The following is a 16,358-nucleotide window of genomic DNA, read 5'->3' on the forward strand; positions in this document are numbered from 1 at the left end:
TTTGTGTATTCTCAAGAATCTTAACTCTCTGCCACATAGATACTTGCTAGACTCAGAATCTGGAAACCCGATTTCAATCCTGGATGATCCTAAAGCTCTCTTGTGGGTCTAAGATACGGGATTTTATTCCTAGAAATGTACACAGAAACCTACGTTATCAGAGTTAAGAACTAGAACTTGATTTTACCAGGACTTCTAATCAAAACTAGAAATACATGCAACATACCTTTTCTAATTTTTGTATGTTGGTTTCATGAAAAAAATCTAAAGTGCCTCTAGAGAAAATGACCTGAGGCTTACACCTTGTTATTTTTCTGGGGAAATCTATATTCTTACTTTTTCCATTTAGTGTGTGTGTGTGCACATTTTCTTTTTTGAGTGGGGACAGAAACCATAATGGCAGAGGTTATGTTGTCTCTGAACACTTTTTCCATCTCTTCATATGCCCCAGCAATATTTAGGATTGTCTGCTCAAACATTGTGACATTATATTTGGAAAGGAAAAAAAAAATGTTCTTCAAGGCCTTTATATTGGTCATGATTTTTTTCAGCTTTGCTCCCTTTTCCAGAGCACATAGAGATGTTCAGAATATTTTCTACATCAGACATACAAGCTTATAATAAACAGATGACCACAACCTTTCTTCTTGTAGCTTTAACACTCACTTCAGCATTAAAGGAGATGCATTCAAAGTGTCTGAACTTTTCAGACTCTCTTATTCTTATTCATCTCTTCACCCTAATTTCTGGATTTGTCCAGCTAAGAGTCCTTGAGACTTCTTCCTATTAATTCTTAAACTGACACCTCTTATCCCCTTGACTACACACTAAAGTATTAAACATTTGGAGCTGGAGGGGAAGAGCAAAAGGCAGCAATGTCTCTTGAGCACCTACAATTTACAGGACAATATCCAGGACTCTTACATAATCTGATTTAATCTCTATAGCAAGTCTTCTGGAGTGAGTGTAATACCTGTTTTACAGATTAAGAAAATGAGACTGGAGAGACTTGTATAAACCCCAAATTCCTTAGCTGATTTGTGTCAGATCTAAAATACCAACCCAGATGTTTTGATTGGCTCCAAAATTCATGTTCTTTCTTTATGCATCTATGATTTGTGACCTACCTTCCTCAAAAATAGTTTAGGTGGCTTAAAATGAACTGATAAAATAAAATGATAGAAAAATAAAGACCGCAAAGGGAACAGGAGCAGGGAATTGTAATAGGATGTGGAAGAAGGCATTCAATATAATTAAGGGTCCAGGGAAAATTCAGAGCTTTTAAATACACTTTCACTTTCCTAGTGGTGGACATTAATGCTTCAAGCAACGTTTCCATTAGTTCTTGCTGTACATGTGACTGATTGGAGAGGGTAGCAGGGATAAGTAGACATTTCTTTAGGTTACAGAGGACCAGTCTGGCTCTGGAGTCTGGGCAACCTGGCATCTTTGTTACTTTGTGGTGGGTAAAGATAAAGGAAGAAGCACCTAGTGAAGTTTCTCTGGGTCACCCTGCCCTGAGCTTTCTTGCACTTCAATATGGACTTAACAAATGTTCCTCGGTATATTCAAACGTGTTGACTCATGCAAGGCTTCTACACAGGGGTGGAGTGGACCTGGGGAGAGCTAGGACTCTCTTTACTATATCCTTTGTTCCATGCTTTATCTCAGCCTCCTATGTTTCTCTTACTACTTCACCTACTTCTTGATTATGTAACTTATTGTACTGTCTTACTTCTGGGAAGGTGCCACAGAATGAAAGGAAATGCTTTGGACTAAGAGAAGAGCCCTCTCAGCTCATCATTTAGAGCCATGTGTGACTTGGGCCCATTTTTTCTTAGAGTCTTATATTTATCCATCTGTGCAACAGGCATTATCATTTCTGCCCATTGCTACCCTGCCATCCCATGTCCATGTGAGACTCATTCAGAAAATGGATAAAGGAGAGCTTGGTAACCTGAAGAATCTTAAAATTTGGAGAGTTTATTATATAAACACCTGTTTATACAACAAGGATCTAAACTTGTCTTCTTGAGGAGGGCTAAAGTGAGAAATCAGTACCCTCCTACTTTAAGGCAGCGATTGTAAAATACAGCTGAATTGTCAATTGCACATTAATTGGTGTGTTCATTTATGCAAATATAGCCTATTATTTGAATTCCTCTAGCCAAGGCTGTTCAGTGATATGGATTGGAGGCTTCTGTGCTTTGTGTAATTATGGAGGATGCAGGGTGGCAGCTTTGAAGTCCAAGCCTAGCATTACTGTAGCACTCAGGTGTTAGAGCCACTTGTTATTTTTTTCAGACATTATTATACCGTGCTTGTTTGGAACTTGGATTCATGTACAGAGCCTTCTAAATCTGATACACACACAAACAAAACTTGGCTATACATGTTTGTATGGCTCCAACAGGGAGTAGACAAATAGGAACAAAATAATACATCTTATTTGAAAAGTATCATGGGGAGGCTTTCCCCTTTTACATGCTCAGCCCAATCTTCATTTTATGGGCACAGATTACTCACTGTAAATGTCTGATAGTGTGTTCAATTCTTCCTCATCTTATCTTGTTGTTATCACCATAGCTCTACAAGGTTGGTTGGCTTATAATCACCATATTCCTCTATTCTATGAGCTTCTCAAAGATGAGATAATTTCTTGTGAGTTTCCCCATGTATAGCATATACTTCATGCAGTAAATATATATATATATATATTTAGTTCACATACATTTTAGTTTTCTGGTGAGGGATGTTTACTGGCTTGCACATCTTTCTAATGTATGCTGAAGGAAGACTCAAGTCTTAAATTTCTGACTCCATATCCCCTAATTCTGGTAGAAACCACTAGTTCTATATTGAAAGTCAGGAATGGCTGCTGAATAGGCAATATCGTATATAACATAATACATAGTGCTATGCACATTCTCAGTCGCTGCAGTCCTGTCTGACTCTTTGTGACACCATGGACCATAACCTACCAGGCTCCTCTGTCCATGGGATTTTCCCAGCAAGAATACTAGAGTGGGTTGCCATGCCTGCCTCCAGGGGATCTTCCTGACCCAGAGATTGAACCCCTGTCTTCTGCGTCTCCTGCATTGCAGGCAGATTCTTTACCACTGCGCCACCAGGGAAGCCATGATACATAGTAGGACAAACCAGTTCTAGTTAGTTTCCAAATCAAAGTAATGCTGAATGGAAAACTGTGCTTCTTCTTCCCTTTGTAAGAGACACAGATTTGATCTCTCAGTGGGGAAGATCCCCTGGAGTAGGAAATGGCAACCCACTCCAGTATTCTTGCCTGAAAAATTCTGTGGACAGAGGAACCTGGCAGGCTACAGTTTATGGGGTCATAAAGAGGTGAACACAACTAAGCATGTGCACACACATACACACACACACACGCTCACACACTCACACAGACATACACACACACACATGCCCCAGAGACTTGTGGAACCTTAACAGAACAGTTGTTTGAATTCTCAGATTCCCTCTGTGTAGAGAGGCTGTTGGTATTCTGATGGGCTCCCTCATGGCCCAGGAACAGCTAAGCTGAGAAAGCATGTTTCTGTGTTGAAGCCTCTGCATGATGGCTGCCAAATGCCCTGTTTGATTGGCTTTATGGTTACTTTCTGCATATCCCAAATGGCCAAGCTCCAGCTACAGGTGAAACATCTCAGCCACAATTTTAGCTCACCATCTCCATGTCTTTCATAAGTCTTTGGGTCTTCACTCAGTTCTTTTCCCTTTTCAATTTGCACATTGAGAGGGATGGAGAAAACAAAAGGGGGAAAAGAAGATGCAATAATTTCCCCTCTCACAAAGGAGATGCTTTAGGAAGATACTCATCTCTGTCCTGTAGTCACATAAGAAACATACGATATGATGATATCGATACGATGATGATAGCCTTGTGATCCCTGCCAAGGCAGGAGAGGTTCTCAGATGGAAACACAAGTAAGTTCCTATCATTGCTCTGGAGGAATATTTTTACACTTGTATAGTTAGAGCCGTGTTTTAATTTGAGACCTGTTGGAAATGACCAGTCCCCACTCCTCAGCATCCTGTGCTTACCATCCTTCCCGTGTTTGTGTTCCCAGGACCTCGATGCAGTCTCAGTCTTCCTACGGTAACAGCTCCCCACCTCTGAACAAAATGAACAGCATGAACAAGCTGCCTTCTGTGAGCCAGCTTATCAACCCTCAGCAGCGCAACGCCCTCACCCCCACCACCATTCCTGATGGCATGGGAGCCAACAGTAAGAGCATCTCCCTTGAGCTGCAGCTGGAGGACCAGCAGGGCTAGTGTAGGGGAAGACTCTGCTCTGGAATCGGGGAAGGCCTGCTCTGAAGCTGTATGGGAGGCACAGAGAGACAGGACAGATCGAAGCTGAGTGGCTTAAATTTCTCTTGGGCAAAGTTGTCTCACTTTTAAGGTCTGTGACTCATTGCAAAACACATTGTTAGAGATGGAGAAGGCTCTTCCTTTAGTAGGGATAAGGATATCTGTGGAAAGAACAGTCTGCTTCCTGCCAACCTGGATGGGGACCCACTTTCTACAATCTTTGAGATTGTCGGTAGGAAACCTGGCCAACTTGTTGGAAGCAGCATAGTGTGGTGGACTTAAAATCTAGAGAAACAGATTGTAGTCTGGACTCCATTGCAGTATTAGCTGTGTAACTCTGGACAAGTCACCTCTCTGCTCTAATGCTCAGTTTTCCATTCATAAAATTACCACTCTGCACACTTAACAGTTTATCAGTCTGTGACTCCACCCATTTGGTCTTCTCAACTCGTCCCCTTCATCCCATACACAGTTATTAAAGAATCGACATAGGGAAAGGAGCCTCCCTTTTATTTACTCACACACAGGTTCCTCATATTAACTAAGTATAACTATAAGAGAAAATATGTGAATTGAGCCTGGAAATGGATGATGATCGGTACATAGCTTTGCTGTAAATATAATTAGCTTGTCCACTAGAACTTAATCTAGCAGAGTGGATATCCAAACTTGAAAGAAAAAAAAAAGGATAGCAAACACGCAGTGAGATGGTAAAAATACAGAAGGGTTACAAAGCCTAAATACATCCATGTATCCTGTAATCACCCTCATAAAGCAGTGCCTCAGTCTTATCCTAGAAATCCTCATGTTTTTGATCAATCCTTCAAATCTACATTTCACTGTTGCCTTGAAGAGACTGAGTTTTCTTTTTTTTTTAAACTTTTTATTTTGTATTGGAGTATAGCTGATTAATAGTGCTGTGAGTTTTAGGTATACAGCAAAGGGATTCAGCTACACATATACATGTACCCATTCTCCTCCAAACTCTGCTCCCATCCAGGCAGGTAGGCTCAGATTGTGACTCTCTCTGGTTCTGATAGCACCTGTTCAGACTGTATTGACATCAGAGGTATATGAGGTTTGGTTCCTTGGTATGGCAATGTGGACATTAGAGCCAAACCACTCTCTCACTAGTGACAAATACATCCTAAGACTAAACCTGACCCCTCGATAGGTCTACTACTTTGGCAATAAAAGGAAAAAGAACCATTTATTATTATTATTATTTTTTGCTTTCTCTCTGATGAGATCTTAGAGTCTTCAACTTTTTTTTGAGATGACAAAATAGCGATAGTGGTAATGATCCTTCACATCTGTGTAACAGTTTGCATCCTTTTTTTCTTATTTATGCTTAATAATTTTCCTCTGGTGGCATCAGGAAAGTGAGAGGGGAACTGATGAGACATTCCAGGCCTGTGCTCTCTAGCTGACTAGCTGGTGGTAGAGGCCTTTCCCTTTGGTAAACTACAATTCACTAAAACTACAATTCAGCAAATTACCTTTATCTTTTTGTGGACATGTTATTTTGCTTTATATTCTTTTATACCTAAGAACAAAATCTGTTTCATAATTATTATTGGTATTGAGCTTTTCTTCTCTATAAGTGTTTACAGTTTGTTCTTTAGTAAGAAACCAGTCCAAGTGGGTGTCGTTCCCAAACATAATGCTAAAATGGACCAGAAAAAAAGAGCTAGGGTCTTTCGTTGCCTCCTCCCCTCTGAGACATTTGGTTCCCTACAAATATTGCAGTGAATTCTCTCATTCCCAAACCAGTATCCCAAAGGGCCCTTTCTCATTCACAGATTTGTTCATTTGTTCGCATAACTTAAGTTTCCTGGGCATCTGCTCTATGCCAAGCACTGTGCGTGGGTCTCTGGGGAACCAGACATGTATCAAGTCTAATCTCCATGCTTAAAGAGATTAGCCTAGTGAAGAAGGCAGAAATATAACTCAGGAAGGCAAATACAAGGAGAACTGTATTAACATCAGGAGCAGCAAGTGTTAGAAGGAGACAGAGCAGTAGAAGTAGAAAACAGAATAGGAAGAGATTGTTCTAAGAGAATGTACCATGGTCAAGAAGTATGTCATTAGTTTGGAGTTTGGTAACTCTTCTGTTCAGTGAGATGTAGGGTGCTTAGAGGGGTGTAGTGAGAGATAAGACTGGAAAGGAAGGCTGGTAGATTAGGCCCTTGGTAACGTTAAACCAGGTGAGATGGACCACTGGGATGCTGGTATGTGATAACGGCAGTAACCCTCTCTGTTCCTCCTGCTTCTGTTCAGTTCCTATGATGGGCACCCACATGCCAATGGCTGGAGACATGAATGGACTCAGCCCCACCCAGGCCCTCCCTCCCCCACTCTCCATGCCATCCACCTCCCACTGCACCCCCCCACCTCCGTACCCCACAGATTGCAGCCTTGTCAGGTGAGTCCACAGCATGTCCCCTGGGGGCCTGTCCTAAGCATCTCTGGGTGGTGGAGGGTGGACACTGTCAAAGTTAATAGCACAGTTGGAAAGATAGCAAGCAACCCTGTGGTTCAAGTTCAGTTATCTCTAATCTATGGAATCATTAGTAGTATTTAATCAAAGCAACCATAATAATCAACATGGGAAAAAGTGAAAATGTGAGTTTATAGGCATGTAAGTGTTCATGCCTGTTTTCTCCATCTTCACTTACTCCTTTACTCCTCCATCGTATTTTTACAGTCAGTTGTGACCTTTAAATTGGTGCTCAGGGCTGGGGTTCCCAAAAGGGCAGTCAACTTGCTATCTTGCTCCCTTTCCTGCTCTCTAGGCCTCATAGCTCTCAACCACCATGGGATCATTATTTTGAAGCCGAATGTCCATCAAAAAGTTTAAATGTTAGCAAAATTTACAGGGACTCTCAAGAAGCCAGTGGCCTCTTCTGCTTTGTCATGTGAGAAACAGGGATATTTCAGGAAAGGGAGTTCAGATAGCCAGAAGAAAGAAAGCCATGAAGCCTAGAAATTTGTTTCCAGCAGACGCAAGCATAGATGTCCAAATCTCATGCCTGTTGCCTATCATCTGCTTGTGCTTCATGTGCAGAAGGACATTTTCACTTGACTGCTGGAATAATAGTTGTTGGTTCCCACGTGATTGATGCAGCAGCATTAGCAGTGTCAGTCAGAAAGATGGCCAAGTGCATGGCTCATCCCATCCAGTATCTGGCTCTGTGATGATTGTGGTACCATTGATCTGAGACCAGGGAAGAAAAGAAGGGGATCTGTCTTTTGAAGAGGACATAAATCAGAAAGCATTGATGACTTCACAGTATAGTGGCCTACAGTTTTTCCTTAGCCACATAAACCATTCTCAGAAACCTCAGATACAAACAATCAAAGCGGAGATGCTGTTTTTGAAGTGAAGAGCCAGGAGGCAAGCGGGCTGGAAACCTGAGCACTGGACTCCTTCCTTTCACCCCCTGCAATGGCTCCTAGGGCACTGATACGCAACCCCTGGAACTCCACTTATTCACCATTTGAAAAATCCCTGCTCTACAGGAATCCTTAAAGAGTTGACTTTAATCTCTGTAGATCTAAATTAAAGTTCATGTCACTAATCATTCCCAAACCTCCAATCCAAGGCCCCACATATATTTTATCTACCCCTAGTCTCTTCTGTAGGGCATCCCAGGGAAAAATGTTGGGTTTTCCTTTATCTTGCCAATGCAGTTGGGGTGAACTTTCTTTTTCTGTTTCCTCCTTCCTCTTCCCTCCTCCCTCTACAGTTTCTTAGCGAGGTTGGGCTGTTCATCATGTCTGGACTATTTCACGACCCAGGGGCTGACCACCATCTATCAGATTGAGCATTACTCCATGGATGTAAGTAACTGTTAGACTTTTCTCTTGAGTTTTATTTCTTAATTTCCTCCCTCTGGTGACATCCACCTTGTAATTGAATCCCCTCTGTTTTTGTCTATCCCCAATCCTCAATTTTGATGAAACCCATAACCACATTAGAAAGATCCCCAGACCTCCACCTCTACATTTGAGAAGCTCAGGACTCAGCCATCCTCAGCTTGTCTAATCAGTCAGCAGTCTTCTATTACGTGCATACTATGTGCAGAGTAGGAGAAAGATCTGATTCCCACCTTCAAGGAATATGTGATCTCTGAAGAGTTCAGAGGACTTTCTGGAAGTTCTCATTAACTGGTGTGAAGATCCCAGGGAGGATAGCAGGAAGCTGATGATGTTATTCTCACTTTAAAACATGGAGGTATAACAATATAGTCATTTGTCTGGATTAGTTGATGTCAGAACCAAGAATAGAACCCTGAGGTGTAAGCTTCTGGCCTTTCACCCTATTAATTGAACTTTTCTGCCTTTCCTTAAAATAGGACATGATAGGGGATTGAGCTGTGTCTCTCAATAAGAACCATATGTCTGTTCATGGTCAAATCTACCAGAATAGGGTCTAGGCATCCCTGACCACTGGGAAAGATCACTGGTTATGGGTTCAAGTCCCAGCCATGCTTTTTAGTGGTGATAAGAACATGGTGTAATCACTTTGCTTCTCTGGGTCTCAGTTAATCAAATTGGGTTCAAAATCACTGCCTTCTGGCTTTGATAGCCTTTAGAGCAACCTGGATGAGAGGGAACTTATTCTTGCTTCTACAGTACCTCTTGAACTACTGCTCTCGTGGGTGGGAGCTCATTTCGTTCTGGTTTACAGCAATCTGTTTTTCCTCCCAGGCTACGCTATAAGCTGCTCTGTTTGGGGTTCACTCTCCTCCCTTCTAGCTTTCAGAGGGCCCTTTGGGCTGGTGGAAGAAGATATTCTCTGCCTCTGCTGCTGCTTCTGTAGTTGAGACCTCTTTTTGCCCCCCTCCTTGAGCACCGATGCCAGAGACAGCCCTGCAGTGTAAGAACACCCCTGCCCTATGGTAATGAGCATATGCTGCACTGCCCCATGCCCGCCCTTCTTCACCCCCGGCTTCTGCTCTCTAATGGAAGAAATTAGAAGTAAAAGCCACAAAGAAAGCTTTAGAAGTACATTCCAACAGGTTTCCGAGCACTTCACAATGATATCCATCCATTGAAGGCAGTTTGACACAAGTCATTGTGTTGGGCTGTGTTTGAGAACCTTACATGATGGAACAGGAACTTTGTCCCTTCCTTATATTTTTGAAGTTTTGTCTCCCACTTACTCACTTGTCCCCACTGGAGACTCTGTCAGGATGCCTCTTTGGTTGTTAGGATCTGCCGATGCTCTCCACAAGTCCATCTCTGCTGGTGTTAGCTAGGTCCTGGGCCAGGCTCTGGGCCACAGCTATCCCGCCCATCAGGATAAGTTCAGATCTATCCAGAGAGTAATGCAGTTCAATGGAGCCTAGTTTACAAAGAGTTTTGGATTTATTTGGAGTTTCAGAAGCATACAGAAGTACGCTAACTTATCTATTTGTGGATTAACTTCTTTATAATGTATTCTCCTGCTAGAATAGGAAATTAGAGTACCCGTACTGCTCATTTCCAAATTAAGAAATATTGGGAGGCTATCTAATTTCTTCATCCTCACTTCAGCTTCTTCCTGTTCATCACTGGAAATAGGCACTTCCTTTTCAGCTTGTCTCTCAACACCAGTATTAGTTACTTCACATACTTCCCTGGAAAGAATATGGTTAAATTTCAGTGTTTTTATAAGTATTCCCTCTAAGATGCAAGAATGGGTTAATCATGGTATAACATAGTAATAATACAGATGACTGAGATTTATATAGTATGCTTTATAATTTGCAATATACTTTCACATCCACATTTGCATATGAGTCCACATTATATGTTGACCTAAAAAGGAATTGTACCCCATTTTATCAATGAGGAAACTGAAGCCAGTAGGAAATAAATGATTTGAGGGAGGTCTACAGCTAGTCAGTGACAGAATAAGAGCTTCTGCCAAGGTCTTCTGATGCCAAGCACAATGTTCTTTCTACCTACCATGCTGTTCCATAAAAAAAATGCCAACAATCACTAAAACAGGCTAATGAAGAACTAATACATATAAACAGAGATGCTACCACAGTTAGTTAAGATCAGTCATCTTTGTAATGCCTTCTGCCCCCATCCATCAAACATGGACACATACTCTGTGTTTTGATACCCTGATTTATCCAAATACCAAAAGATGTTTTGACCACTAGGATAGTTACAGGTTCAGAGGCTGACCTGAGTTCCCAGTTTGTTTACTTAATTGTATAATTTTAGATTTATCAACCTCTCTGACCTTCAGCTTTTCTGTCTCTAAAATAGGCATAATAATACTAACCACAAATCTTAGCATTAAATAGGATCATGAATAAAGAATGATTAATTGAATGCCTTGCATGTTGGAAGTATTCAGTATCTGTTAGTAATCTTTTTTTTTTTCCAATCTCCTCATATGAGAAGTGGTAGCATTCTATTAATATCTTTCTTCTAGTGATTAGAGCCAGGTACATTTGAGAGTTGCCAGATTCCTTTACTTGATGTTTTTGTTTGGGGACTTTTGTTCTGTGATCTAAGTATGACCTTTATTTTACCAATGAGGAAATGGAGACCAATAAAGCATAAATAAAATACTCTACAAGAAGAGATGACACCTCAAGGCTGTATCTTTGTGCTTAGTTACATATATCTCGAAGATTCATAAAAAGCTGATTTTATTGTCGAATTAAGAGTTCAGTAAATGCAGGTCAATTAAAGCCAAGCATTGGGAAACCAAATGGTGTGGACTAAATGTCAATTTGTCTCTTTGTCCTAATTCTCCTGGATTCACTTCCCTATTGCACAGGATTTGGCAAGTCTAAAAATCCCTGAGCAATTCCGACATGCCATCTGGAAAGGCATCCTGGACCACCGGCAGCTCCACGACTTCTCCTCCCCTCCCCACCTCCTGCGGACCCCAAGCGGTGCCTCCACAGTCAGCGTGGGCTCCAGTGAGACCCGGGGTGAGCGTGTCATTGATGCTGTGCGCTTCACCCTCCGCCAGACCATCTCCTTCCCACCCCGAGATGAGTGGAATGATTTCAACTTTGACATGGATGCGCGTCGCAACAAACAACAACGTATCAAAGAAGAGGGGGAGTGAGCTGAATGTTGTGGTGCATGCTCTTCCAATTTTCCCATCTGCCTATCCCCTACCCCCCCCACCCCCACAACAAGGCACTACTGCTTGACCAGCAGAGCATTCTCCCTAGCTCCTCTCCTTCCTCTTTTCAGTCTGGTTTCTTAAGGGAAGGAGAAATAAGAGGCTACGTTTTATCTAATGTCTAACCTGGCACCTGATTCTGTTTCTGGCTTTAAGCCTTCAGCTCCCTTGTTTGCAGGACCGAAATTGTCATGGCTATGCAGAAGTGAGCAAAAAAGCAGTGGGTGTTTCCTTAAGCAGCAGAGAGCTCTCATTGACTTTTATAAAGCATTTTCACCCTTATAGTCTAAGACTATACATATAAATATATAAATATACAGTATATATTTTTGGGTGGGGGCATCGAGTATTGCTTAAAATGTAATTTAAAGGAAAAAAAATAGAGTTGCACTTATCACCTTTTTTTTGTCCTAATTTACTTGTTTTGGATGGCTTATCTATAGGCCTTCTCTCAAAGTCAGCCATGAATGGTAGTAGGTATCTAGATCTTGATAGTATATGTGAGTGACGATGACATGTAGGTGCCTTCAGCTCTTTTGATGCTAAACACATGTTACATCCAACCTTTGGTTAGATCTATTTGTTATTATGTGGGTGAGACTGGATACCTATGTACGTGATTCTCTATGTTGGTGTATTTTATGTTACTGATATCCCTACTACTGATGGTGGTTGCCTTTGGGGTGATATAGTTCAATTACAAGAAAAAGTCCATGTTTACACTATCACTCACAAGAGGAAAAGAAATATCCTCCCTTGCTTTTGGTTGGGATTGGGGAATGTGAATAATGGCTAAAATCCTTAATAAGTCATTGCAGCCAGTTCAGTAGCACCTGACGCCATGTGTCCTGGTATATCAACAGTCTCCTCATATTTAATGCCAGACACACCTTAACTCTCAGTATTTATTGGCAAAGCATTAGCTGCCAGTACAAAAGCTTGAAAACTTAATTTCCCAACTAGATTGATTAACTCAATTACACATTTGCTACCCATGTTTAAGGTTAGCAAATTAAGGTTGACTTGATTGGGATGAATGCACCTGTCTAGTTCTTGCAATAAATCTTTAATATGTATTAAGAATATCCATGAAAAACAGAAATCTTACAGAGATAATGCATCTCCTCTAAACAGTAAGAGATCTCAGTAAACCATGAGTTGAAGCAGTTGGAAGACTTTTTGAAACATATATAGTATTATTTGGTAAATGTTTCCTCTAGTGACCCTCACATCCTATAAAATTCTGCATATAAAGGCTTGTTGATCTTTCTCTCTTCAGGGTTTAAAGTAGGGGTATTGATTTGGAAAATGTAAAATTATGAGATCAGTTTTCCTGTAACATCAATTGTATCACTACATCACTTATCTTTTTGAATAATATTAGTTTTACTTCGATTGAAAGTAACTGTGAGAACCCAACTTCCCGTCCATCTCTCTTCTGGACTGTGCACGTGCATAAAAATATCTCAACAGATCAGAGGGCAAGCTTTCCATTGGAGATGTTGCTAGAACCACATAAGCAGAGACTTGTCTTCAGATTAAAAAAAAAAAGTGTAAATGGAGATATTCCTATACATCTTTTAGAAGCATACTTCGTAGCAGATATTTTTTTTTCAAACCACAAAACCAAGTATTTTGTATATATTGCTAATGAGCTCTAAAAGCCTACTGTGCCTTTTGGTAAAGGGCTATCATTGCACATAAGCATCCAATTTTATTTTAAAGTGCAAAAGGGCTAATGTGGCTCAAAAATATATGAGTTTCACCTGAAAAGTGTATATATATTTTGCGTGTGAAATTGCATACTTTGTGTTTTATTATCTTTCTCTTCTTGGGATAGTGGGTTTTCCAGAACCACCATTGAGATTTTTTTTTTATTATTATTATTCTTGTTTTTGTATTTTCATGGAAACATCATTTAGTGAAACTACAATGTCAAATAAAAAAAACGTCATTACTGTAAGATGGGGGGAAGGGAAAGTTGTTTTTTTATTATTTTTTTTTAATTTTGTATGTTAAAGAGAGTGAGTCCTTGATTTCAAAGTTTTATTGTGCATAAATGGTAATAAGCACTGCTAATATGTGGAACAAGCATGCAGGTTTGAAAGCCTATTAATGGGAAGAATGAAAGCCGTGCCTTCGCAATGCTAGAAGGACAAATGGCTTCCTGGACTGTCCTGAGTGTTTGAATAAACATAGGACATCTGAGCTATCTCAGCACTATTCGGGTAGCACTAAGGACTCAAATTCCTGTACTGTACATCATGGGTTTGGCATGAGCCAAAGCGAGGCACAGCTACTGGCCTCTCACATCCTGGTTGCAACTTAATGTTTTTTGAGTGTATGAGTAACTAACATAAGGGGAGAAAGAATATTAAGGACAGACAAGGGGGCATGGGCTTAATGGAGTTCTAATGTGGCCTCATTACAGTACAGTTGACTGAAGAATGGATACATTTTTGTTTGAAGTTGATTAGAAATGGAAATGGAGGATAGAACTGTCTTCATTAAATCCATTTACCTTTTGTTTTCTTGATATTCCCCTAAAATACAGTATGTGGGGTGTTGAATGTTTAAGGGTTGCATTTTTTTTTATTATTTTTATAATTGTGAAAAATTAAGTCAATGCCAAATGTTTTATATGCTTTATTAATGTTTTTGAAAGTTTTTTTTTTCCTTATAGATGTGATGCTTTTTTTTTTTTTAAGTTTCAGTTGCTTGTCTTTTGGAATTTGGGGCAATGGGCTTTGGATGAGCCAGAGGCAAATCCACAAGCCACTTATGTTTGCCAGGACATGCAATAGAATTAAAAAATAAATAAAATTTGCATTGAGAAATGGTGTTGATGTATGCATCTGTCTGTCTGCCTGCCTGTCTGGCCTTTGGCCTTATTTTTATTGAGGTAGAGGAAAAGATGCCAAGGATTCCCAAGAAACATTAGAGAGATTCAAATATTGACACTTAACAAAAAATCATTACTTTCTTATTTTAACCAGTCTAAAAACCGGAAGGTGGCTCATGTGGTAAAGAGTCTTCCTGCAATGCAGGAGACCTGGGTTCAATTCCTAAGTCAGGAAGATCCCTTGGAGAAGGGAATGGCAACCCACTCCAGTATTCTTGCCTGGAGAATCCCCATGGACAGAGGAGACTGGCGGGCTATAGTCCATGGGGTTGCAAAGATGCCTGAATGACTAAGCACACAATGTTTTTCTGTTTATAGATGTAATCACATTATGAATAGATGCATTCCTATAGGATATGGAACAACAGGAACTGTCATTCTTTGCTGATAGGAAGGTACAGCACTTTGGAATACAATTGGGCAGTTTGTTATAAAAATTAAACATATTCTTATTATACAATTCAGCGATCACACTCTTTGGTATTTTCCCAAAGGAGTTGAAAACTTATGTCCACACAAAAACTTGCACTCAGGTGTCCATAGCAGCTTCATACATATTTGTCAACATTTGGTAGCAACCGAGATGTCTTTCAACAGGAAATGAACAAATCCTCCTGGTGAGGATATGGAACAATAGGAACTGTCATTCTTTAGTGTCATTCTATTAGTGTCCTGGATTTTGGCCATTCTAAAAGGTATATAGTGATATCTCAGTGTTTTAATTCACACTTCCTTAATGACCTAAGTGGAGCATCTTTTCATATATTTATTTTTCATTTCTCTGTTGTGAGATGTCTATTAAGGTGTTTGGCTAATTTTTTCATCAATCTGTTTGTTCTTTTAACTTTGAACTCTTAAGAATTCTGAAACTACTTTTTCAATAAGAGTAAACTGTGTTTAGTGTAATTATTGAAGGGCTTGTTACGCCCTTTCATAAATCTCAAGTGCAGTATGGAATATTAGTTATTTTTCCATATTTGATACACTGTCTCTTTTTATCATTCTAGAAATTACTTTATCCTAACTTATCAATTCAATGATCAAAAACGCAATAATTATAGTTTTTAAAAATAAAAAATGGTGAAATTGTCCGACATGATGCTGTCTAATATGGTATCTAATAGATACATAAAACTACTAAGTACTTAAAATGTGGCTATCCAAAACTGAGAAGTGCTATAAATGCAGATGGCATATTAGATTTCAGACACTTGGAATAAAAAGTAAAGAATATCAAATAGTTCACTGATCATTTTGATATAGATATGTGTTAAAAGATGCTACAGGTTATAAAGTCTACTACTAAAATTAATTTTACCTCTCTTTATATAGTATGTGCCTACTAGAAAACTTAAATTTATGTAATTATCCAGTTTTCTTGGACTTCCCAGATAGTACAGTGGTAAAGAATGTCTGCCAATGCAGGAGATGCAAGAGACAAGGGTTCGATCCCTAGGTTGGGAAGATTCCTTGGAGTAAGAAATGGCAACCCATTTCAGTATTCTTGCCTAAAAAAGTTCATGGACAGAGGAGCCTGGCAGGCCATGGGGTCATAGTGTTGGACACAATTGAGTGACTGAGCATGCACACACCAGTTTCCTTACTTTATTGCTCAAAACTGTTGCATCATCTTTCAAGAACATGGAATAATATGAGAGACATTGATCTTTGTAGTCTTCTTTTAGTTTTTTTATAGGAATTCAAAACTTCTAAAATTTTTCTCCCCATAATGTCAAAGAGATTAAAATTGAAAATAAGATGTTTCAAAATTATTAAATCAGAAGATGACTAGAAAGAGACAATGCCACTTCAGACTCTAATGATGATAGTGAAATGAATTGTCTCAGTTAAATCTCAGACTGAGTCTTTGTGTGATGATATCATAAATAAAGTTTCTCATACAAAAGACACAATGGTTGGGCAATGTGGTTCTAAGGATGGCAAAGGATATATGGTACTCTTATA

The 16,358-nt window shown here is 39.8% G+C and overlaps 1 protein-coding gene across 5 annotated transcripts in view; it reads left to right on the plus strand.

Moving 5' to 3' along the window:
• The window catches only part of TP63 (tumor protein p63), a 245,886-nt gene extending 231,558 nt beyond the window's left edge, over window positions 1–14,328 (plus strand). For 4 of the 5 annotated variants that reach the window (XM_081536846.1, XM_081536855.1, XM_081536864.1 and 1 more), the window contains 4 exons: window positions 4,104–4,261; window positions 6,628–6,772; window positions 8,097–8,190; window positions 11,135–14,328. In XM_081536846.1, coding sequence (XP_081392972.1) covers window positions 4,104–4,261; window positions 6,628–6,772; window positions 8,097–8,190; window positions 11,135–11,431 — 694 coding nt within the window. In that variant the 3' untranslated portion in view covers window positions 11,432–14,328. The remainder of the gene's footprint in view (window positions 1–4,103; window positions 4,262–6,627; window positions 6,773–8,096; window positions 8,191–11,134) is intronic. The other variant, XM_081536880.1, reaches the window with a different exon arrangement.
• Window positions 14,329–16,358: the final 2,030 nt, after the last annotated feature.

The sequence above is a fragment of the Giraffa tippelskirchi genome, chromosome 2 (genome assembly GCF_054371585.1).
Source record: "Giraffa tippelskirchi isolate mGirTip1 chromosome 2, T2T-mGirTip1v1.2.pri, whole genome shotgun sequence".
NCBI lineage: Eukaryota > Metazoa > Chordata > Mammalia > Artiodactyla > Giraffidae > Giraffa > Giraffa tippelskirchi.